The sequence below is a fragment of the Schistocerca cancellata genome, chromosome 8 (assembly GCF_023864275.1).
Source record: "Schistocerca cancellata isolate TAMUIC-IGC-003103 chromosome 8, iqSchCanc2.1, whole genome shotgun sequence".
NCBI classification, from domain to species: Eukaryota; Metazoa; Arthropoda; class Insecta; order Orthoptera; family Acrididae; genus Schistocerca; species Schistocerca cancellata.
This window is the reverse complement of record NC_064633.1, coordinates 117,116,980-117,141,592: the sequence shown is the minus strand read 5'-3', so window position 1 is coordinate 117,141,592 and position 24,613 is coordinate 117,116,980. Positions and strand designations below refer to the sequence as shown.

The following is a 24,613-nucleotide window of genomic DNA, read 5'->3' as shown; positions in this document are numbered from 1 at the left end:
CATGAGACAAACGAAATACCCTCAGATTTCAAGAAGAATATAATAATTCCAATCCCAAAGGAAGCAGGTGTTGACAGATGTGAAAATTACCGGACTATTAGTTTAATAAGTCACAGCTGCATTATACTGACGCGAATTCTGTACAGACGAATGGAAAAACTGGTAGAAGCGGACCTCGGGGAAGATCAGTTTGGATTCCGCAGAAATGTTGAAACACGTACGTAACACTGACCCTACGACTTTTCTCAGAACATAGATTAAGGAAAGGCAAACCTAATTTTCTAGCTTTTATAGACTTAGAGAAAGTTTTTGACAATGTTGACTGGAATACTCTCTTTCAAACCAGATGGCAATTATGAGTCGAGAGGCGTGAAAGGGAAGTACTGGTTGGGAACGGAGTGAGACAGGGTCGTACTCTATCCCCGTCTTATTCAATCTGTATATCGAGCAAGCAGTTCTCGTTCTTAAATACCGGATGAATGTAGTCTGGGTAACATGCGCGCCGTGAGTTACATTACCTCAAGCCATAGGAGCAGTTTCTAACTTTTAATACATCACTGTTATGCCTTTGGCGTAACAATACACCTCTTAATGAGTAGATTATGGTAGCATTTTGAATTTTTAACTTCTGTCAACAGTCTTATATATTAGTTGCGCCTGGAAGCCGTCCAATAGGCAACCTGCAACAGAAACGGTGGACCGTGTTAGCCTTTTAGCAGTATACATGGGCGCTGACAGCGGCACCAGAAACTTAAAATTTCTGTGTAATAGACCTCGGCAGGCAGTGCCGTTAAGAGAGAATTGCCTTCCCAGGTACTGCCACCGCTCAGATAGCAGACAGAGCTCGCTCCTTAAGGCCTGCTGGTGATGGAGTCTGTCCTCTGATCAGGTCGCAACCCCTCACGCTCCCTACCGCCTGCTTCGTTAACGAAACGACTTCGCTTCCCCCCTTTATTACCAATCATAATTTATATCGCCTGGATGCAGCGGAGCAAGGGTAAAAAAGGCAGATGTGCCGTAAAAATGTAATTACGCGTTCGCTTAAAGATGAAATCTCTGAAGGAAATTGAAATCTTTACGTCGAGAAGCTTCGCGCTATAGCGTAGCGGTCGTAACGTGCTGCATTCTTTGACGAAAATCGAAGTATTTGTGTGCTGTAAGTATATTTTTACGGGAGTTGTTTCATCCTACCTTCTGGCTATCTCTCAGCACGAAGAACTGGCGAAAAGAAGAAAATTTAGTTGCGTTGAATGTCACATAAAAAAGTTCCGCTCATTAATAATCAAGTGGTGCATGTTTTGGTAATGCTTCACCCTTTAAAAAAACTTAGCATTTACGGCAAAAAATGGGACTGAAATAACAGGATTATTATAAGATTTTTCTTCTCATTACCATTGATCAGAACGGAAAACTAAAACAGTGAACATGTTCAAGTATTGCAAGGTAGGGAGGGAGCCGTTGCATAAGTTATCGAATATGGAATTCAGGAAACGTAAGTCGCTTTATTCATTCCAATGTTCACAGAAAACGCTGCATTAAACTACTGTATCTGACAATACCGGGTGATTATTATCAAATTTCCCCTATTTAATACTTTATCACACGGATACTAATTACCATACGAGACTTGGTAGCATTAATGTGAAGAGCATAGGGTGCAGGATTTCCAGGCGTCACAGCGCCACCGTCCAATTCCAACTTTTGGTACCATGTGCTGTGATCAGTCATCGTGATTCGCAGTCTCACACTCCTGACCTGTCGCGGTGCACTTGTTGACGTGTCATCATGAGCCTGGGCAAAAGGAGCAGGGCATTATTGGCGAAGCTCTATTACCAAGGCAGCAGTAATACTTCAGCTGCACTTCGAGAATATCTCCGGCTGAAAGGATTATGAAAGGGTCCTCTTTCCCCACCTGCTGTGAGGAGCATGATGAAGAAGTCTGAATCCACTGGAGAACTGGGTATCGCTCCCGGAAGAAGCCGACTACCGGTTGCTACACATGTGGTTCATGAAATCGCTGTTGTTATGGAAGACAAAGCTGCGCGCAATTCTTGATCGTCAGGCAGTGCGCTTGCTGTGTCACGACAGTTGAACATCCCGTGGTCCACCGTGGTGCTTCGAGCTACACTGCTGGCCACCGTAAATGCAACACCCTGAAGGAAGTATCCGAATCAAGTGAAATTTACACCATGAGTTTGCGGCGATGAGATATGCAACTGATTAGAATTTCAGCGCAGACGCACATCACGCGCTCCTGTGGCGCCACCTCATAGCGCCATTTAAGGCTTGGCGATTTCGACACGTGTGTTTACCTTGTGGTTGTTTCACAAGACGATCAGTTATGCCTCGTAGAAGACAGCGAACATCTTTTGATCAAGTATCCGAGTTCGACAGAGGAAGGATAGTGGATTACCTAGATTGTGGGATATCATACAGAGAAATCGCTGGTCGTTTTGGACGAAACCAAACAACTGTAATGCGGATATGTGACCGTTGGATGCGGGAGGGTACGACGGACCGACGTGGTCGATCGCATTCACCTCGGTGCACCACTGCACGTGCTGATAGGCAAATTGTGCGCATGGCAGTGACGGATCGCTCAGTGACATCCCGAACCATAGCACAGCACATTGCGTCTGTAACGCATCATCCAGTGTCTGCGCGTACCATTCGACGCCGTTTACAGCAGAGTGGTCTGTCCGCAAGACGTCCATTGCTTCGTCTACCATTGACGCAGAACCACAGACGTCTCCGTCGCCAATGGTGTGATGACAGACGGATGTGGACGGCAGAATGGAATGACGTTGTCTTTACTGACGAGGCACGCTTCTGTCTGCAGCACCACGATGGTCGGATTCGAGTGCGGAGACACCGTGGAGAGAGGATGCTGGACAGCTGCATTATGCACCGCCACACTGGTCTTGCACCGGGTATTATGGTATGGGGCGGTACTGGATATTACTCTCGCACGCCTCTAGCACGCATTGCCGGTACTTTAAATAGCCGGCGCTACATATCCGAGGTGCTGGAGCCAGTTGTCCTTCCTTACCTTCAGGGCTCGGCCACATCCATATTTCAACAGGATAATGCGCGACCACACGTGGCACGCATTGTCCAAAGGTTCTTCGCCAATAACCAGATTGAATTGCTTCCCTGGCCGGCTCGCTCTCCGGATCTTTCGCCGATAGAAAACATGTGGTCCATGGTTGCTCAACGAGTGACCCAGATTACATCGCCAGCTGCCACACCAGATGATCTTTGGCAACGTGTGGAAGCTGCTTGGGCTGCTGTACCCCAGGAACACATCCAACGTCTCTTTGACTCAATGCCGAGACGTGTGGCAGCGGTGATCTCCAACAATGGCGGCTACTCTGGCTACCGATTCTGGCAGGAACCACATGTCACAGACGTCTGTAAACGTAATCATTTGATACTTGGTCAACATGTTACCTACAAAATAAATTTTGTTGTGCTACCTCTTGTCTTTCTTGGTGTTGCATTTACGGTGGCCAGCAGTGTATTATCAAATGGTGTCCGTACAAGATCCATATCGCACAGAAGCTTGCGCGACATGTTGGCTTCGCTCTTCACTTTCTCGCATGGACTGAAATTGATGAGGGCTGGCCCTAGACCAACCTATGGAAAGGTGAAGCTCATTTTCCTCTGACGGGTGAGGTGAACACGCAAAATTGACGATCGTGGGGATCTTCACCTCCAGTCACTGTGAATGAAGTTCATCTGTACTGTGAACGTGTGACCAATAGTGTGGCTTCACGGCTACGTTCATCATTGCCCCATTCTTTTTTGGACAGGTTGGCGCTCAGAGACCAAAGAGGTGCAGTGAGACTGGCCAGCGTTACGGCGATATGCTTCGCCAGCATGTCATACTCCTCCTACAGGAGAGAGGCGCACTGGACTCAACAGTTTTCATGCAAGATGGGACCACACCGCACATCACTCTTGATGTGCACTTGCTTCTCCGAAACGCATTTGGAAACAATCAAATTATGGTATCACCCGATCGTTTCCAGATGCTTGGCCGGCACGATTACCTGACCTCATTCCCTGTGATTTCTGGTTTTGGGGCTACCTGAAGAACATGATTTACCAGGGGAGCATTCACGCATACGCTGATCTGAAGCGCAGCATATTAAGAGAGGTAGCCAGCGTACCTACAAACATGCTTCGTTCTGCTGCACAGAATTCAATTCTGCGCTTTCAGACTTTGTTGAACACTGACGGGCGCCGTATTGAGCCTGTTATGTAGGAATAATGGTAACGGTCTGTAATGGTAGCAGCACATTAAAAGCGCTTCAACTGAATTGATTTTGGACTATTTCTCTTCCCCATGTCTTTGACATTAATTCTACCAATTTTGGTACTTGTTCGATAACTAGTTTCTGGTTTACAGCGTATCAAATAGGGAAAGTTTAATTACAGGGCTATTACAAATGATTGAAGCGATTTCATAAATTCACTGTCGCTCCATTCATTGACATATGGTGACGACACACTACAGTTACGTAGAAAAACTCATAAAGTTTTGTTCGGCTGAAGCCGCACTTCAGGTTTCTGCCGTCAGAGCGCTCGAGAGCGCAGTGAGACAAAATCGCGACAGGAGCCGAGAAAGCGTATGTCGTGCTTGAAATGCACTCACATCAGTCAGTCATAACAGTGCAACGACACTTCAGGACGAAGTTCAACAAAGATCCACCAACTGCTAACTCCATTCGGCGATGGTATGCGCAGTTTGAAGCTTCTGGATGCCTCTGTAAGGGGAAATCAAGGGGTCGGCCTGCACTGAGCGAAGAAACGGTTGAACGCGTGCGGGCAAGTTTCACGCGTAGCCCGCGGAAAATTGGCTCATGCCACAAATGGAGACCGACAGCGCCGACTTCATCTTTCAACAGGATGGTGCTCCACCGCACTTCCATCATGATGTTCGGCATTTCTTAAACAGGAGATTGGAACACCGATGGATCGGTCGTGGTGGAGATCATGATCAGCAATTCATGTCATGGCCTCCACGCTCTCCCTACTTAACCCCATGCGATTTCTTTCTGTGGGGTTATGTGAAAGATTCAGAGTTTAAACCTCCTCTACCAGGAAACGTGCCAGAACTGCGAGCTCGCATCAACGATGCTTTCGAACTCATTGATGGGGACATGCTGCGCCGAGTGTGGGAGAAACTTGATTATCGGCTTGATGTCTGCCGAATCACTAAAGGGGCACATATCGAACATTTGTGAATGCCTAAAAAAACTTTTTGAGTTTTTGTATGTTTGTGCAAAGCATTTTGAAAATATCTCAAATAATAAAGTTATTGTAGAGCTGTGAAATCGCTTCAATCATTTGTAATAACCCTGTACAACCACCCGGTACATATGCGGAAACAATGGAGTTCAAGCTTGATCCGACGTATATGAAGTCTGACGTGAAATCGCTGGTCCAGATTTGTGCACGTTCACTGTTGTTCAAAGAAGGTTCTATTTGGGTCAGTAAATTTCTCTATAGATATAGATCTCTCCTCGAAGTACTTCTGCATGTTCTCTTTCATGAGGTTGCGTTGGAACTCTCAAGCTTTTTGTTTAAGGCGGAGCGCAAGAAAACGTATGTAGTAAAATGTACCTGCACTGACGGGCAACTACAATGTCTGCGGTATAATAGGCGTTCGGCTGACTTGGACTGCTTTAATATGACCCGAACGCAAAAATTACGCTATGCTACAGATCAGTTTGTTATTCTTCTATACTACCCAATGTAGGTAAAAAACAGTTATGTTAACTAGTAATGGAGTTAACGTAGGTACCGTCGGTACGAAACAGGCTGGCTGTGGTACCTGGCGGTAAACACTCGTCAGAGCAAGGCGCCGCCACGTGTTCTGCCAATTGATATACGGGCTAGGTAGGGAATCAAATTCAGGGTCGGATACTAAACCCTCAGCCCCTTGAATCGGCTCGTAGGACCGAAAACGGCCCGGATTATGCCGATTTCGCCGTCGTCGAGGAAGGTGAGAGACAGAGAGAGAGAGAGAGAGAGAGAGAGAGAGAGAGAGAGATGCAGGAATTCCCGCTAAACGGTCCCGTGGTAGATTCCAAGGCGTCTGTGGGGGTTCGCCTGACCGACGAAGTCCGGCGAGCAGCTTGGGCCAGCCTGTGACGATGTGACGTTGGTGACCGCAATAGTCAGTCAACAGACACCAAACACCAGGAAAAGTCAAACAAGTAATGTCCGAGTGTGGACATAATTTTTGCACCACTTCATACGATCAGGGTCAGTTATCGGACTTGGCGTGAGGTGAAGAACGAAACGACTTAAACAGACCTCTCATCTTTCGTTTGCCTCGCCGAAAGAAGTGAATGGCGGAAGGGGAGGTGAATAAACCGCAGTCATCGATTGTTATTGGCTTTGCAGAAGCTGTAACAGCTGTGTCTGCTGTTGTTGGTGGAATTCCCACTGTTTTTATTGCTGTTGCTGCAGCTGTTGTTGCCGCCACAAGTTTAGAAACTCGGGCTCCATGCGTGGCTGTAATAATTGCACAGTGAGGAAGTTCTCGTCGTTACTTTTCTATACCACTCTGTGTACGACGAACACGGTTCATGGTAACTAGAACTGGTGATAACGTAGCGGAACGAAACGGGTGCTTCTAAATATAAATCACGAGGAGGATATCACGAAGTGAACGAATAACCAAAACACGTCCGGAGTGTAGCAAAGTCGCCTTAGAGTGTCCAACAATGCGGATACCAATCTAAACCAAAAACGTACATAGGGCGAGGTCAAAATTCTACAATTCAATGGCGCGTAGCTAAAAGACTCCAGTGACTAGCCGGACTGCGTTATTTGGCAGCAAAAAATTGTCTGTGGGCGGCGTCACCTCACGTGTTGCCGCGGCTACTGCGCCTCGTTCGGACGCAAGCCGTAGCCATAGCCCGTAGCCCGAGTATCTCTCACGTGTTCCCCCTATTCGGGCTACACGGGGAATTCGAATCACGGTCCAATACTAAAGTTACCACAGTCTTTTTTTTGACATTCACATTCGTTGCTTTTGCCAACTTACAACCAAATATCACCGTCCAACCTAACCTCGACCTTGGGCTGTGATCCATATCAGTCTGTCACCACAACCCAAGTGACCGATTTCAGCCAAACAACACGTGTACTGTTCTCATTTTAACAACTCACACTCCACTGTGACTCAGTCCAACGATTTTGGCTTCATGGCACATCCACCTTCACAGCTGAGTTCCATTCTGGGTACTGCCAGGGATTTTTCATTTGGTGACCGAGCGAGGTGGCGCAGTGGTTAGACACTGGACTCGCATTCGGAAGGGCAACGGTTCAACCCCGCGTCCGGCCATCCTGATTTAGGTTTTCCGTGATTTCTCTCAATCGCTCCAGACAAATGCTGGGATGGTTCCTTTGAAAGGGCACGGCCGACTTTCTTCCCCATCCTTCCCTAACCCGATGAGACCGATGACCTCACTGTCTGGTCTCATTCACCAAAACAACCCCCCAACCCCTTTTCATTTGGTGGAAGGACTGTAATGGTTTCCATTTAGCATCGTGATACCAACTGAGGAGCTACCTGAATCGGGAGTGACGGCTCCAAGGTCTGCATAGCTGCCAACAGCCGGGAGTGTGGTGTCCCGACTGGCCCATCTGAAGCGAGAACGGCGGAGCTTTTTCTTATTTTGCTTTGACACAGGGTGAAAAAATTGGTTGACATTTCGAAAAATTGTCGCTCAAAAGCTCGTCACTACTGAACCCAACTCTTCTCATCGGATTAATGCCAGGAGAAATTGTAGACCATCCCATTCGATTGATTCCTGCCTCCAGAAAGAAGGTACACTATGTGATCAAATGTATCCGAACACTTACTTGTGGACATCAGTATGGAGTGTGTCCAAGGCGGACTGAACCGTGTTGGTCACACTTGTAGTGCCTTGTCTGGATCTCTGTGGAGGAATGACAACCCATTATTCCTCGAGAGCCGAAACCAGAGATGGCAGTGGTATTGGAAGTCAGGGCGTCTGGAGCGAACGTTCTAACTCATTCCAAAGGTGTTCCACTGGGTTCAAGTCTGGCAGGCCAGTCCAGTTCGGGAATGTAACAGTGAGCTTCCGGGTATCCAGGGGATTCGTCTTTTTTCATGTTCTGCACAATATTTTGACGACGAACCCAGCCGTCTTTTTCAGGTGTTGCAGGTTTTGTAGTTATGTGTACTCTTTGCCGGGACACCAACTTACTAGACTGTGAGTCATTGTTGGTCTCAGTCCACTGCGCCCTTTGATACTCTTTTGTTTCACGGAGCACGCACTGATACTCCCTGAAACGCAGATTCCCTCAGAGTTTTCCATCTCTGATGGGTCTAATGGTCGGCGAGATTTTAATAAATTGACTGCCAGACCCCAAGCGGTATTTAAAATGAAACATTCATCCATATTTATTAGGTTTTCTAACAACTTTATTTCGATAGACTCCTTAATTATGCTGCGCTAGGAACTCGGCATGCTGGTCTCATCGTACTTCGTTCCTTGATTACATTCGATGCAGTTGCTTTGCTTGGTCATTGTAGTCGGGTGTGTAAGTGATGTTCCTTGCATCTCTCTTCTAGTGTTCTGATAGTCTGCCCAACGTAAGACACGCCACACTTGCATGAAATGCATTATTGTGCTCAGTCCGTTGCCTTACAAATACTACTTTATGACAGGGTATATTGTCACACTGATACAAACTGTTCCTCTGCTGTAATTGGTACACAATGTGTTCGTATCGTTCTGCATTTAGGGTTTTGCTATGCGCAATAAGGTAACCACACTCCAACCACGACTGCGTACTGTAACACCACCTGCTGCATACTCTACTGTTGGCAGTATACATGGCATTCAACTTCCCCCGGCATTCTATAAACCTACTGCCTTCCGTCGGATTTCCACTGTCCAGCGGAGACGTTTACACCAACTCAAGTTTTCCTTAAATAGAGAAATATGTAGCTCATGAGGGGGCTGATCGACCTTGGTACCCAATTTTTTTAACTAGATACGTAAAGTTTTTGTGCTAGTTGGCTACTGGCAGCACTCTGAACTCAAGAGTGATTCCATCCGCTGATTTCATGCGATTATTTACAACCACCCAACACAACGCTCGACCATCAATATAGGAGAATAGACCATCAATATAGGAAATATATCCCCTGGATACCCGGAAGCTCACTGTTACATTCCCGAACTGGACTGGCCTGCCAGAATGTCGACTTGAACCCAGTGGAACACCTTTGGAATGAGTTAGAACGTTCGCTCCAGACGCCCTAACTTCGAATACCACTGCCATCTCTGGTTTCGGCTCTCGAGGAATGATGGGTTGTCATTCCTCCACAGAGACCATCAATATAGAGACCATCAATATAGATTTGGTTTAGCTGTGACTGTTCCATCACGTTTCACTTCGCAGTCTCATCACCACTTAGCTATAACAGTGCTTAAATTTCCGTGATGGACCCAGATGACTCTCCTGATTGATCGATCGATTCGGCTGTTGCTGCTCTCCGCCGCGCGGGATTAGCCGAACGGTCTAGGGCGCTGCAGTCATGGACTGTGCGGCTGGTCCCGGCGGAGGTTCGAGTCCTCCCTCAGGCATGGGTGTGTGTGTTTGTCATTAGGATAATTTAGGTTAATTAGTGTGTAAGCTTAGGGACTGATGACTTCAGCAGTTAAGTCCCATAAGATTTCACACACATTTGAACTTTTTTTTTTACTGCTCCACCTACTGACAACACAGTAATATTGTGACTCGGAACAAGGGATACTAATCCTTGTCCACGAAGTGCCTCCGAGCCATAGTTTGTATGGAAATGTCATCAGCTGGTGTTGTCAACAAGTGGGCAGCACTGCGGGTCAGAACTTCAATGTTTTGTGTCACACGATACGAATAGGAAGTTCGGATGACCTCACTGTGGCATACATCGGTCCGGCAAGCAAAATGCAGCGCTGGGAACCCATCTAAACGTAAAGCCAAACGCGCGCACGGTCTAAGCTCGAAGCGACCCTTTGAGCTACGTTGACAGAGTGAAAAGTACACAGCGGTCGTGGTGCGCCGTTCTTTTACGATTTCAGCCATGGCGCGCTCTACTGAACGACAGTAAGGATGCAGGTTTACTTTTACCTCCAGTACTTACACTGTTCTTCCGAAAAGTTCCGAGGCAGACTTTATTCCTGGCGTGTAAGCGACATGAGCGCAGTAGCTGTGGCAGTAGCCTGAACTAACAACTGTGCATTCGACCAGTCAGTTATGAGCAGGCAGCGTCACGTTGTGGACGTGCGGCCGTTGTGCGTCAGCGTTGTTACATCACAAATCGCAATGGAGCAACATCTCTAAGTCAATTGTTCGCGACTTTTGATTGATGGATTGAGGGGGATTATGGGACTAAACGGCGAGGTCATCGGTTGCGCAGTTCAAAAGTTACTTGCGTAAAATAGAGGGTCCCCTATCCCCTAAAAGCGGGCGGAACCGGTCAGATGCGTCAACTATAAAACGAGGAGGCTAAAAACAAACACAGCAGACGACATACAAGGGTAGGCGAAATCTGAAAACTGGAAAAACAAAGGGATAAAAGAGCGGTCTTTGCGAGGGGGAGTGATTAGGTGTCCCAGACCTAGAAAACACGTAGAGAGGCGCCATTCACAATCACCTTGCCCTTGCTCCAGGACTAAAGCAAAACCTTACAACTAAAAATAAAACAACTTTCAAATATAAAACTATGGAGCAGGTCAACCATCCATAAATCGTCGTTCAAGACCTATTTAGGATGTTTTAAAGAACGGAAAAGTATGTGCGATGTTCGTGCCACACACCTTGACTCAAGTACACAAACAATCACGCGTAGACGCCTGCAGCGATTTGACTGAAACGTAAAGCGCGGACAGTTCTTCTCCGCAAAAAAATCACTGCGTGTGACAAGACTTGATGTTATCAATACAAACCTACCACTGAACGATGAAGTGCAGAAATTTACAGGACATAATCGATAATCAAGCCAACGTGAAACAACAATCCAAAGAAGGCATTTATTGATAGTCTTCCATGTGGCTGTGGGTATTGATTTCCTGGGGTCAAACCGTTTTCAGAAAGATATTTAATATCGAAGAAAAAGACAGAAGTGATGTGCTTGATAGAAACTTTCCTTCGATTAGTTTATTCTCCTCTCTTTAGTCAAGACGTAAGAGGACAATTTTTGCACCACTAAAATTTCTCAGCCACACGAAGGAAACCATACGCAAGCACATACTCAACCTGTACATTGAGCAATCAATAAGGAAAACGAAGTTCAGAGGAAGAAAGAAGAACTTTAAGGTTGTCCACTTGTGATTCTCTCAATATTGGAAAATGACTTGGAAAATCAGTTGAACAGAATGGATAGTGTCTCGCTAACAGATTATAAAATGAACGTCAATAAAAATAAAAAGGGTAGTAGATGAGTTCTGATCAGCTAACTAACTGATGATGGCTAAAGTAGAGAGCATACAAAATGCAGACTGGCGAGAAACGTTTCTGAGGTAGGGACCTGTTTTTACACCTGTTGTAAGTGTGTTAGGAAGCCTTTTCTGTACATCATTTACTTCTTAATGCCTTCTGCAGGTGTTTGTCTGGAATGTAGTGTAACGTGGACAATGAACAGCTCAGAAAACAAAAGAATAGATGCTTCTGAAATGAGACGATATAGAAAAACGCTGAAAAGTAGGCCGATAGATTGCATAACTAATAAAGAAATACTGAATGAAATTGGAGGGAAAAAATTTATGACACAACTTGACTAAAAGAAGGATGCGTTTGATAGGATGCATCGTGAGGCATCAAGGGTCGTCACTTTGATAAGGAAGGGAAATATGTGTATGTTTGGGGGAAAATTGTAGAGGGAGACGAAGGCATGACTAAAGTGAGAATGTTCAAATTCAAATACACCGGTGTCCAAAATTAAAGCAACAAACGGACATTTTGCCTTTATTTTGCCACAAGACAATATAAACAGGTAGTAGTAAAGCAGAAACAATGTAAAGAATGCCGAACGTAAACTACAGCAACATGCATAAAGGTGGATAAAAATGTTCTTCGTTTTTTCCAACTTAACGAACTTGCAAACACATTCCAACAACTGGTTAATGTGCTCAGTACGCGGTGTGACCACCTCTGGCAGAAATACAGGCCTGACAACGACGGGGCATGCTGTGAACGATCAGTCTCATGTTGAGGCAATAACGCCCAGTCTTCCTGCAGAGCTGCTCACAGTCTTAGACAGTGGATAGTGGATGCTGATGTGATGCAAGCCATCTCCATAGTGCGTCCCAGGCATGTTCTACGGGATTCAAATCGGGAGAGCGAGCAGGCCCGTCATGTGTGCAGTATCTCCCGTTTCCAAGGAAACGTCAACCACCCGTGTTCTACGCGGTCGAGCATTATTGCCCATCACTACGAATCTGGGCCCACAGCACCTCGCAACAACACCGAATGAGGTCCCAGGATCTCGTCACGATACCTGACAGCAGTTAAAACTTTGCCGATTCACCCGTGCAACTTCATGAACAGGGGTTCGAGTGGTAAACATAATCCCTGCCCACACCACTAGGGTTGCTCCTCGACATCGGTCTCTTTCCACAATGTTTCGGTCCCGATATCGCGTCCCACATCCCCTTCAAAGCAAATCTATCGAGAATCACTCTCCAGACTAAATCGGGGCTCGTCTGTGAAAACCACATTGATCAATTTTTGGACTGTCCAGGTGGCATGATGATGACTGAACTCTAGACGTTCCCTTCTGTGAAGACGCGGCAGAGGTAGAAATACAGCAAGTCTCCAACAGTAAAGGCCACTCTGCTGAACCCTTCTGCCTCGATATAACACTACCAGTGGATACTGCGAGCTCACGTGCCGGTTGCCGTGCTGCACTAAGGCGGTAATGTCGTGCCCCTACAGCCAAGTAACGGTCCTCTCTTCTGAAGTCACACGTGGTCGGCACTGCCCTCGATACAGTTTCGGTCTCTATAAACTGTCGCCACGTCAGAGAAACAGTACGATTCACATTAAGCAATCGGGCCTCACTAATCTGCGACTATCTTGTTTCCTTTCTTTCTGTGGCCCCCACCGCAGAGAGTCGGGTGGGTATCTGCTGTGTGCCACATTGCACCGTCTGTGACGTGCATACAGCGATTGTGGATGTGGAGCTACCCGGAAAACAATAATTCGTGTCATTGTATCACCGAGAATTGTTGTCCGTTGACCGTAATGCCATCTTCCATGCAGAACACCATCTTACGGACGTCTGGTTGAGAGTTTGTATGGTTGTATTGTGAATTAGAGACAGGACGGGGAAACAGCGTTTTGTTGCTTTAATTTTGGAAACCAGAGTAGATGTTGCTTGCAGGGGTTACGCAGATAAGAAGAGGCTTGCCCAGCATAGAGTATGTGGAGAGCTGAATTAAACTAGTCCTCAAAGAGAACAGCAACAACAATCTTACTCACAGTAATTATTTTCACCAGTGTATCAGTACCGCCAATTTCGCAAGCGACTGGCCACTTACAACGATAAATATTCAGCTACGTCCAGTAACGTAATTACACGCTTGTAACAAAAAGCTCTCCCAAGTTTAGTACCTGTAAGCAGAAGGTATATATACGAAAAGAGGTGTCTTTTGTGTGTAACATCTCGTTCGTATTCTCTTCCAGTACGGTAATGAAAGGTTGCTGATAGCACGTGCGAAACGACGCGATAAACACGGCTAACGCTAAAAAAGACAGGTGCGACACAGGATTTTACGGCGCTATTCGTATGTCCTCGGCACTTTTATGTTCACCTGAGCAATACTGGCGGCTCTATTCTCCACCGGGGTGATATAAACAATACCAAACTCTGAACGACGCTCTTAGTACGTAATTTTGCTGTCGGTGGACAGATCATTCAATCGCTACAGCTTTCTCGAAAGCAAAAAGAGCACCAACTAATGACAATACTTCTTCAATTTGAATTCGGCAAAGTTTCAGCCCTCTGAATACAGCGAAACGTGTACTATAGCAGATTACAGTAGTTGTCGTCGCAAGGCAAGAGCTAATGATACAAACTATCACAAAATAAATTACAAACTGGAATTGCATATATAGGATGAGCTCACATCGTATAATTTGTCCAAAATTTAAGAAATGCTGTGATATTTACCTCGTAACGTGTATGATCTTGCTGATTATCCACTAGCAAACTCGATCGTAGATTAGGACGTATTCGGACGAGTTAAATAAAAGATTTTTGATACTAAGAATTCAAATCCTATACGAAGAACGTTTGGCTTTTGAATAATGTTACTTTTCAACCAGAGAACCTTAGAAAAGCATTTGACACAAATTTGACGGACAGGTGGAACTCGTGTTTTCCACGCACATATTCTCTTCTCTATTTATTTTGAAAAAATAGCATAGAGCAACGAGGGTGCAGATACGTCCTCTACAAACTTCGTCAAAGTAGGCAATCTTTTATTTTCTTTTTCCTTTTTAATTCGGCTTCTGCAGACGGAACGCCAAATGCCGCAGTTACTGGCAACGTAATGTGTATTTCGTTCAGGAGTTTCAAAATGTTCAAATGTGTGTGAATTCCTAAGGGAACAAGCTGCTGAGGTCATCGGTCCTTAGACTTACACACTACCTAAACTAACTTAATGCTAAGGACAACACACACACACCCATGCCCGAGGGAGGACTCGAACCTCCTGCGGGAGGGACCGCACGATTAGTGACAGAGTTTCATAATAGGACATTCAGTTTCAACAAATACCAGATATCTGTATATAAAAATGTGAAAATTTTCTTCAACCAATGGCGATCGCTCACACTTTTTGTTGTTGTTGTTCCCTTCAGCCCGAAGGCTGATATGATGCATGTTTCAACGCTAGTGTATCTCCTTCAAGTCTCTTCATTCTTCTCATTTACTACAACTTACATACGCTGGAACTTGCTTACCAGTCTCCCGCACAAATTCCCCCCACCCCACGACACACTTTCCTCTACTACCAAACTGAATATTTTTTGGCGACTCAGGAAGCGTCCTACCAACCTAGCTCTTCTGTTAGTCATGTTTTTCGATAAGAGTTGCTCAGCTGGAGTTAGTAAATTTCTATATTCAATACGCAGTTTCACATTTTTGAAGATTTGTTTTAACTACATTTGGTATTCCTGTTATTTAAATGCCATAAGCACTAAAACAAAATAATTCCTAAAATTTATGTTTTGTGTCAACATATACTTCTCTTGTTCAGAAAACATTACTTTCCCATTGCCTGTCTACGTTTCATCTTTACTTCTGTCAGGTGTTTTATTTGCCCAAATTGCAAAAACTGTCTACTGCCTTTAGGATCCCATGTCATAATGAATTGCCCCGGCATCAGCTGACTTAATGTGACTATCCTCTATTGTCCTTGTTCTTACTTTCAGTAATATACAATTTCTAACCTCTACTCCAAGCACTGTTCATTGAGCTCAACCGTTCATTCCGTTCTGCTGTCTGCGACAGAATTACAACTCCCAAACTTTTATTTGTTTTTATTTCTTCTCCCTGTATTTCATTTCCTTTTCATTTTCTGACTTCCTCTAAAGCTTGTTGCATGTAAAGATTGAGTAACAGTGGGGATGGGCTAAAACTCTACCTCACTTCTGTCTCAAATAGCCCCTGTTAAACTACACTCTAGTTTCTGTACAACCTGTAATATCCTTTCGCTCCCTTTCTATGTCCCAGATAATTTCACAATTTCTAACGCTGCTTAACAGCCAATCTTATCAAAAGGTTAAGCAAAAGAATTCATTTCCACAGAAAATTGCGCAAACAAGTGAGATAATTAATTCAGCTCGACATTCTCAAACATAGCGTCTTTCAATCACGGCATGCCAGTTTCGAGAGATCAATGGACAGAATTTCTCTTGATGACTGCTAGTGCAGGTGTGATAACGAGACGTGGGTAGCAAGGCAGAAGATTGAAAAGTAAGGTACGAATGAAGGAAGGTTAAGTTTAACTATTCATCGCCGTGGAGTGGAATCTATGCTCCGTTTTATTTAGAAAAATTGTATGAGGGCGTATTGAAAATTAATGCATCCTAATTTTTTATGTTGAAAAGCCTTAAATCTTTTATTTAAAACGAACTTATTAGCATTTTATACCTTTACTCGTCATGTCCACATATTTATTTCTCAACACAGTCACCCTGTCGACGAACATTTTCCCCCAGCGATATACCAATTTGTTGATAATATCACTTTACAATTATTGACTTTGTTGAGGGAGCCACAATCTCACCTCTGCTGGCACCGCTTTATCACTACCAAAAATTCAATCCTCGAATGTGTTCTTTATGTTTTGGAAATAGTTAAAAATTGGATGGGGCCAAGTCGGCACTGTATGGAGGAAGATTATGACAGTGAATCCAAGGTGTGGGATTGCTGCAGGTGTCGCAGCGCTCCTGTGACCTGGCATTCGTGCTGAAGGGGGAGATTCTGCATGTGTGGACGAATACTTTGAATTCGTGCTACCAGAAACTTGATTACAGCACGACACTCCCCACGCACTGAAAAAGTGATGTTACACAACGCCATGTTACATGCTACAATTCAGAGCCCTCTAGCGGCAGAGGGTTGAAACTTGCGACAGCGAAGCGGAAAAGTCAACCGAGTAATATGCATGACATCGAGGGCCGAAGCCGATACTGAGAACAGAATAAGAAATTCGGAGGCATTGCATTTCAGCATAGCTTCGTAATTTCTACCTCTACACGCGGGTTTCTCGGCTATTTGATGATCATTTTTTATGAAACTGCATTCGGTTTTTCGCTGCTTTTATGGGTAGCCATATGTTTACAACGTCTCGTCACTGTAATATCTGCCCAGCAATAAAAGATAGGACATATCTCCGACTTAAGCAAACCAATGTGTACTTATTAGGCAAATGTTAGCTTCTTCCACTATCGATCTTTTCGAAGCACGAATGTTTTTGAGCTTGGGTCAAGGAAATGTTTCTGTTGTCTAACATCCGCGTTAAGTTTTTCTTTTTTTATGATTTTGTTCACCTGGCATGACATCAGAACAGCTTTCGAAAGAGCAAGTGGTAATAATGTACGTTGGACAACCATTGTCCTTATATGAAGATGGAATCTGTTCTTTTGGACATGTCCGAAGGAACAGATACCATCTTCATATAGTTAAGGCTAACACGTCTGAAATCCTTTGACGGGTGTCCCCTGAGAACAAACGACAGCTCCGCCAATGCACTGCCCTTTTGTACGCAATACTACCGCCAGCTGTACATATATCGATATCACTATCCTATTGCTTTATTCACAGTGTGTATTGACACCAAGAGTATCATGAGATAACGCGAAAAATTATGAAAGAGTTTCCTAGTCTTGTGTACGCCTAAGGTAAGGGAAAAAGAATAGTAGTTACATGACAGCTGCATGGGAAAGTTGTCTTTCAAACAGATGTATTATAGAAACTGGAACGCTTGACAGAATCCTAGTAAAAGACATTGTGTAAGTTGGTATGAGCCAGCGCTGTGGTGGAGACACAAGTTTCAGCTGCTCAGTATTCATTTGGACGGCTTGTGAAACAAGTTGTGTGTGTGTGTGTGTGTAAGCATGCGGCCGTTAGCAGCGGCGGCAGGAGCAGCGCGGCGCCGCTGGCGACACTCACATGGCCCCCACGTACAGCGCGTCCCTCTTGGCGTCCAGGAAGAACGTGCGGTAGTAGAGCCGGCCGCAAGTGAACTCCCGCACGTGACCTGAAACAAGACGCCGTGCCGGGGCCGGTCACACGCGCTCGTAAACACAGCAGGCGCGCCGCAGGCGGCAACTAGGGCCGCTCTCGGCGCTGCTAGGAGTCACCATACAACCGTGCACAACACGGCGACACTGCTGTCACACTGCACAGTAGAGTTGGGCAACACGATTCTTTTTCCGGATTCGAGTGCTACGATTCAATCTCACACTGCGAATCGATTCCTACGATTCGTTCACGATTCTTTCTAGTCTGCGATGGCACGATTCTTACGGAATGCAAAAAGTTCTACATCTTACTCACAGATGGCAGAACATATCTGAATTTGTCAATGGGGTTAGAATCGAACTGTCATGACGTGATATGCCAGAAATAGTTTATTTTTAAGTTCAAAAATGGCTCTGAGCACTATGGGACTCAACTGCTGTGGTCATCAGTCCCCTAGAACTTAGAACTACTTAAACCTAACTAACCTAAGGACATCACACACATCCATGCCCGAGGCAGGATTCGAACCTGCGACCGTAGCAGCCCCGCGGTTCCGGACTGCGCGCCTAGAACCACTAGACCACCGCGGCCGGCTATTTTTAAGTAAACATGCATATGACGTTTCAAGTGTGATTCTCGATTTATAAGTGTAATGCCTTAATTGATGAAAGGACACCATGTCTAACCTAAAACATATCTAGGATGATTGTTACTATTGGATGTACGGTAAGTCCAACGTGTTCGTAATCGGATAATGTTATACCGCCATCTCACAAAATTTTGATACACCTCTAGTGTAACATCCAATAGTAACAAAGATTTACGAAATTGCGATATAAAATACTTATTGTGTAAAATCGAGTTTTTCAGGAAACACGCCGATATAGATAAACTTAAAAATCAAAATCCGTATCTAAATATAAAATTTCATCCAAACTGTTAAAGCCGTTCCCAAGAAACACTAAATTCGCGTTTTTGTTTAAAAAACTCTTTTGTTTAAAATTGCATGCTGTAAGGAAAGACACCTATATACAGATAAACATGAAAACCAAAACCTTAACTACATTCAATACGTACTAACAAAGTTTTACTAGATGGCGTTATAAAAAGATGTGAAATGGCGTTTTTATAATATAAAATTGCGTTTTTACGAATGGAACTATGTAGGATATACACTCCTGGAAATTGAAATAAGAACACCGTGAATTCATTGTCCCAGGAAGGGGAAACTTTATTGACACATTCCTGGGGTCAGATACATCACATGATCACACTGACAGAACCACAGGCACATAGACACAGGCAACAGAGCATGCACAATGTCGGCACTAGTACAGTGTATATCCACCTTTCGCAGCAATGCAGGCTGCCATTCTCCCATGGAGACGATCGTAGAGATGCTGGATGTAGTCCTGTGGAACGGCTTGCCATGCCATTTCCACCTGGCGCCTCAGTTGAACCAGCGTTCTTGCTGGACGTGCAGACCGCGTGAGACGACGCTTCATCCAGTCCCAAACATGCTCAATGGGGGACAGATCCGGAGATCTTGCTGGCCAGGGTAGTTGACTTACACCTTCTAGAGCACGTTGGGTGGCACGGGATACATGCGGACGTGTATTGTCCTGTTGGAACAGCAAGTTCCCTTGCCGGTCTAGGAATGGTAGAACGATGGGTTCGCTGACGGTTTGGATGTACCGTGCACTATTCAGTGTCCCCTCGACGATCACCAGTGGTGTACGGCCAGTGCAGGAGATCGCTCCCCACACCATGATGCCGGGTGTTGGCCCTGTGTGCCTCGGTCGTATGCAGTCCTGATTGTGGCGCTCACCTGCACGGCGCCAAACACGCATACGACCGTCATTGGCACCAAGGCAGAAGCGACTGTCATCGCTGAAGACGACACGTCTCCATTCGTCCCTCCATTCACGCCTGTCGCGACACCACTGGAGGCGGGCTGCACGATGTTGGGGCGTGAGCGGAAGACGGCCTAACGGTGTGCGGGACCGTAGCCCAGCTTCATGGAGACGGTTGCGAATGGTCCTCGCCGATACCCCAGGAGCAACAGTGTCCCTAATTTGCTGGGAAGTGGCGGTGCGGTCCCCTACGGCACTGCGTAGGATCCTACGGTCTTGGCGTGCATCCGTGCGTCGCTGCGGTCCGGTCCCAGGTCGACGGGCACGTGCACCTTCCGCCGACCACTGGCGACAACATCGATGTACTGTGGAGACCTCACGCCCCACGTGTTGAGCAATTCGGCGGTACGTCCACCCGGCCTCCCGCATGCCCACTATACGCCCTCGCTCAAAGTCCGTCAACTGCACATACGGTTCACGTCCACGCTGTCGCGGCATGCTACCAGTGTTAAAGACTGCGGTGGAGCTCCGTATGCCACGGCAAACTGGCTGACACTGACGGCGGCGGTGCACAAATGCTGCGCAGCTAGCGCCATTCGACGGCCAACACCGCGGTTCCTGGTGTGTCCGCTGTGCCGTGCGTGTGATCATTGCTTGTACAGCCCTCTCGCAGTGTCCGGAGCAAGTATGGTGGGTCTGACACACCGGTGTCAATGTGTTCTTTTTTCCATTTCCAGGAGTGTATATTGTAAAATTGACTTTTTACGAAAGAATGGAACTAAGTAGGTGAACTCAAAAAGCAAAAACCAGTCTAAATACAAAATTTCATCCAAATCGTTTGGGCCGTTTTCGAGATACGCGAAATATAATACATAATCCAAGTGATATTGCTCGTGTGTAAAGAAGGTGTGTGTGTTTTGCATTGCATCTGCACAAATAAGAGGTACGTATTTATTCATCATACTTGGATTTCTTGATTTTAATCGTGTGTATTGCGAGCTGTGTACTCGCTGTATATCGTTTCTGTCATCACTAGTTCGTGTATTACTCGCGCAAACTAAGCTGACGTCGGCGCGGTGGCTGATGATGGTAGCGATAGTAAATGGGAAATGCCTTTACGCTCGTTCCCGTCAGCCACCGCCAAGTGTCAGCTTGGTTTGTTGTTCGTTCCGAGGTTCCTCTGTTCACACGCATCCTCCACTTGACTGCCATCTGGCGGTCGTAATCATTCGGCACGACTCGGCATGATTCGGAAGTTCCCTTCGAAGCATAGCGTACCAAGAATCGATGAATCGTTGGAACTTGGAATCGTCACGACTCGGAAACAAGCAATCGTTCTTACGATTCTTTTGAACGACGATTCGTCCGTATGACGATTCGATTCTTAAGATTCTTTATTTAGAGTCGTTCAAATGAACGACTCATTCACGAATCGCCACAACTCTACTGCACAGTACACATCCAGATGTCTCACACACCACCAACTGAAACTATGGCAGAAACGTTCGATCAGTGTCAGTTAGCTTAACAGTAAGGCAGTAACCAATGCTGTTTCGGACACGACAGTGCTCGTGATGAAGGTGATATGCAATTCTCTTTCTCCGACCTCTCAACTGACTTACCCAGCCAGATAGAGAAGGACCTACAGTTTACCGTGGACTACGAGCCTCGACATTTTTTTCACACCCTTGACAGGGGTGAAAAAAGTGATAAGTGAGATAAGTGTCAGATAAAAATCCTAGGAGAGACCTGGAATCGAACATGAGATCAATGCATTTAGTGTCTGGCACTTTATCATTTAACCAAAGTCAACAATGATAGTTCATACATTTTAGAAACACGTGCGTGCACTCTCTCTGCCCCGCCCCCTCCCCTCCCACCCTCTCTCTCTCTCTCTCTCTCTCTCTCTCTCTCTCTCTCTCTCTCTCGTGTGTGTGTGTGTGTGTGTGTGTGTCACACACACACATACACACACGAGCACACACACACACACACACACACAGATAGAGAGAGAGAGAGAGAGAGAGAGAGAGAGAGAGCTGCTAGTTGGATTATTAGTCGAAAAGCAACATTGGCGGGCACATATATCAGCATGCTTAAAAAATGGTTCAAATGGCTCTGAGCACTATGGGACTCAACTGCTGTGGTCATAAGTCCCCTAGAACTTAGAACTACTTAAACCTAACTAACCTAAGGACATCACACACATCCATGCCCGAGGCAGGATTCGAACCTGCGACCGTAGCGGTCGTGCGGTTCCACACTGTAGCGCCTTTAACCGCTCGGCCACTCCGGCCGGCCTTCAGCATGCTTAATTCTTGCACTATCACTGGGACGTATCTGCCCTACGACAGGTTATCATAACACCAGTGGGAATTTGCTGTATGTTATTGTTATGTATTGAGAGAGATAAAGTCAATAACCTCACAAATCTTCTTGCTTTTCTAAACTGTTTTAAGGCTTATTGGCGTTTGCCACTTGCTATATGTTTGTGAGTACAACCAACTATTGTTTTTTTTTTTTTGGATTTATATGTTTGTTAAATGATAATCTGGGCTGCGCGGGATTAGCCGAGCGGTCTAGGGCGCTGCAGTCATGGACTGTGCGGCTGATTCCGGCGGAGGTTAGAGTCCTCCCCCGGGCATGGGTGCGTGTGATTGTCCTTAGAATAATTTAAGTTAAGTAGTGTGTAAGTTTAGGGACTGATGACCTTAGCAGTTAAGTCCCATAAAATTTCACACACATTTGAACATTTTTGATAAACTGGGTCCGCACTCCTCACTTCCATCCTCATCCTACTAACGTAAAAGTCCAATCTGACAACACACGACAAAGAGGTATTAAATAAAGGAAAGATCGGAACGTGATGGCGTGTGCGCCACTAGTCACTACCGAGATATATTGTCCATTTAAGTTTGGTTTCCACCAGTAATTTTGGTGTGAACAGAACAGAAACAATTGCATTCACCATCGGAATTAGCTCGTTTTAATAGAATTTTGATGAACAGCTTGATACTCCTACTAACAGATCTTACAGAAATAATAATTTTTTGTTCGTATGCGGTGATGTTGGTACGACTGAGTTTCACTCGCGGGTCGTATGCCTCTAACACAGGACGCCCTCTTTGTATCGCTGAGACAATGCAGCACCATCGCATAAAGCATTCAAAAGAGACGCGGTCAAGGCCGGTCATTTCGCAGTCCGTAAGGGGTTCGTCATGGCACGTTCTCTCCAGTAGCCACCGAGATGGACACTTACTAACGGTACAGACACACCCCTTGAAATCGGATACGACAGGTTAGAAACTAATCCCCGCTTACGTGCGCGGGTGACATCCTGGCACCAGTCGAAGGTTAACAGCCCGCTGATGAGGTAGGAAGTTAGGCCACCCAACAGAAGAACTGGCGGCGAAAGTGTGGGGAGAGTTATGACACTTGCGAAAAATACACATAATGGTAGAAGGAGAAACGAGCATTTGTTCGTGCGTCATGGGCTAACGCAAAGGCTAGAGCTCTCATTGGTTGCTAATATGTGGCGTGGATCTTTCTGAGACTCGTAAGACGAGAGGAAGGGAGTTATATGGAAAATTTTCGCTCTTTCGACAGGTGCAGCAAGTAAGCACAAGCTCTGGTTGACTGTCGCGGGCTCTTGACACAATTATTTTTGTTGAGGCGCCGAAGTTAGCGAAACAAAAAAGTACTGAGAACTTTCGGTTTCAGAAACCGGGGCAGACAGCATTCCGTTCCGGAGAGTTATCGAGAGAAGAGTGTGACTCGGAGAGCGGCGGAGAACAGCGGCTTGCTGTTCCTGAGATCGATGGGGAACAGTTGGTCTCCGCTCGACTTTCAAGGCAACAGTCAAATAGGTGAGTATGCTCGTTGCAGCGGCAGAATTTAAGTGACTTTAGCATTGTGTGAAGTTCAGGAATCTTCCGATCTATTTTAGAGTCGTAATCAAATACCTCTGGATATCATTTCGGTAAATTGTTAACCCCGTATCAATTGAATATAGATTATTACACAAGGCCATCAACGCGAGGGACATTGCTTCTCATGAAAATTGCGTGGAACAAATCTTTTAAAACAGACAGCTTAACATCAACCTACAGGCCATAAGATATATTCCTTTACTTCCGTATTAATCACCGGTGCTCTGGCTTCTGGCGACACATAATTAGTATAATCAATAGCAACAGTTTACAATTTCATTAGAGTTCTTCCCACATGTTCGTTAATGATACGCTTCTTTCAGTTTCAACGTACCACCGGTAAGGAAAAGCCAGCTAAGGCTTTGGAGAATTGTTTGGAGAATTCTTATAATTACGGGCTGCCCTTGTAGGTTGCGTTACGTGACGTCCCCTCTCTCCTTTTGTTGTCTCGAACAGTTCTCCGATGCACTGCGTCCCCCTGTCGATCTCTCGAAGCCGTGAAGTGTCAACCCCCGCGTTGCAGCTGTAGAGGCGTCATCTCCACACGTTGTCTCTGCTCTCGTTATTTGTGTGAAGCATCGGACAATGTGTCACCCGGCGTCGTTGAATCCTGTTCTGTGGACAAACGCTATTTAAATGTCGTCGTCGAATACTACGTCGCCTGCTCGATAATTTGTCGGCTAGCGTAGTCAGGCTCTGCGCCGTCTGCTGGATGAGATGGCAGCTGGCGTCGTCGAGGAACTCGTTGTAGGCGCCAGAATGATGTGACGTTCCCTCTCCCCTTTTGTTGTCGCTATTGACGTTGAGCCGCTACTGCTACAGCTCGGTCGGTGGAATGGAGACGGGACGCGCAGTGATGGTCGTCCCCGTCGGATAACGTGGAACAGCACCTGAACATCTCTAAAGAAAGTTGTTCCTCGCGTAATGTATGAAAGTCCGATTGGGGTCCGCACAGTCTTCTCAGTGATGCGAACTGCTGATTTTAATTGTCTGTTATGGTTTTATTATGATTTGCTATGCCCAGTTAGTTATTTATTGCAGTA

At 45.7% G+C, this 24,613-nt stretch overlaps 1 protein-coding gene across 1 annotated transcript in view; it reads right to left on the bottom strand.

The window, feature by feature from the left end:
- The window catches only part of LOC126094539 (semaphorin-2A-like), an 807,492-nt gene that overhangs the window by 292,658 nt on the left and 490,221 nt on the right, over window positions 1-24,613 (bottom strand). The window contains exon 2 of the mRNA XM_049908969.1: window positions 17,717-17,804. Within this exon, the coding sequence (XP_049764926.1) occupies window positions 17,717-17,804 (88 nt within the window). The remainder of the gene's footprint in view (window positions 1-17,716; window positions 17,805-24,613) is intronic.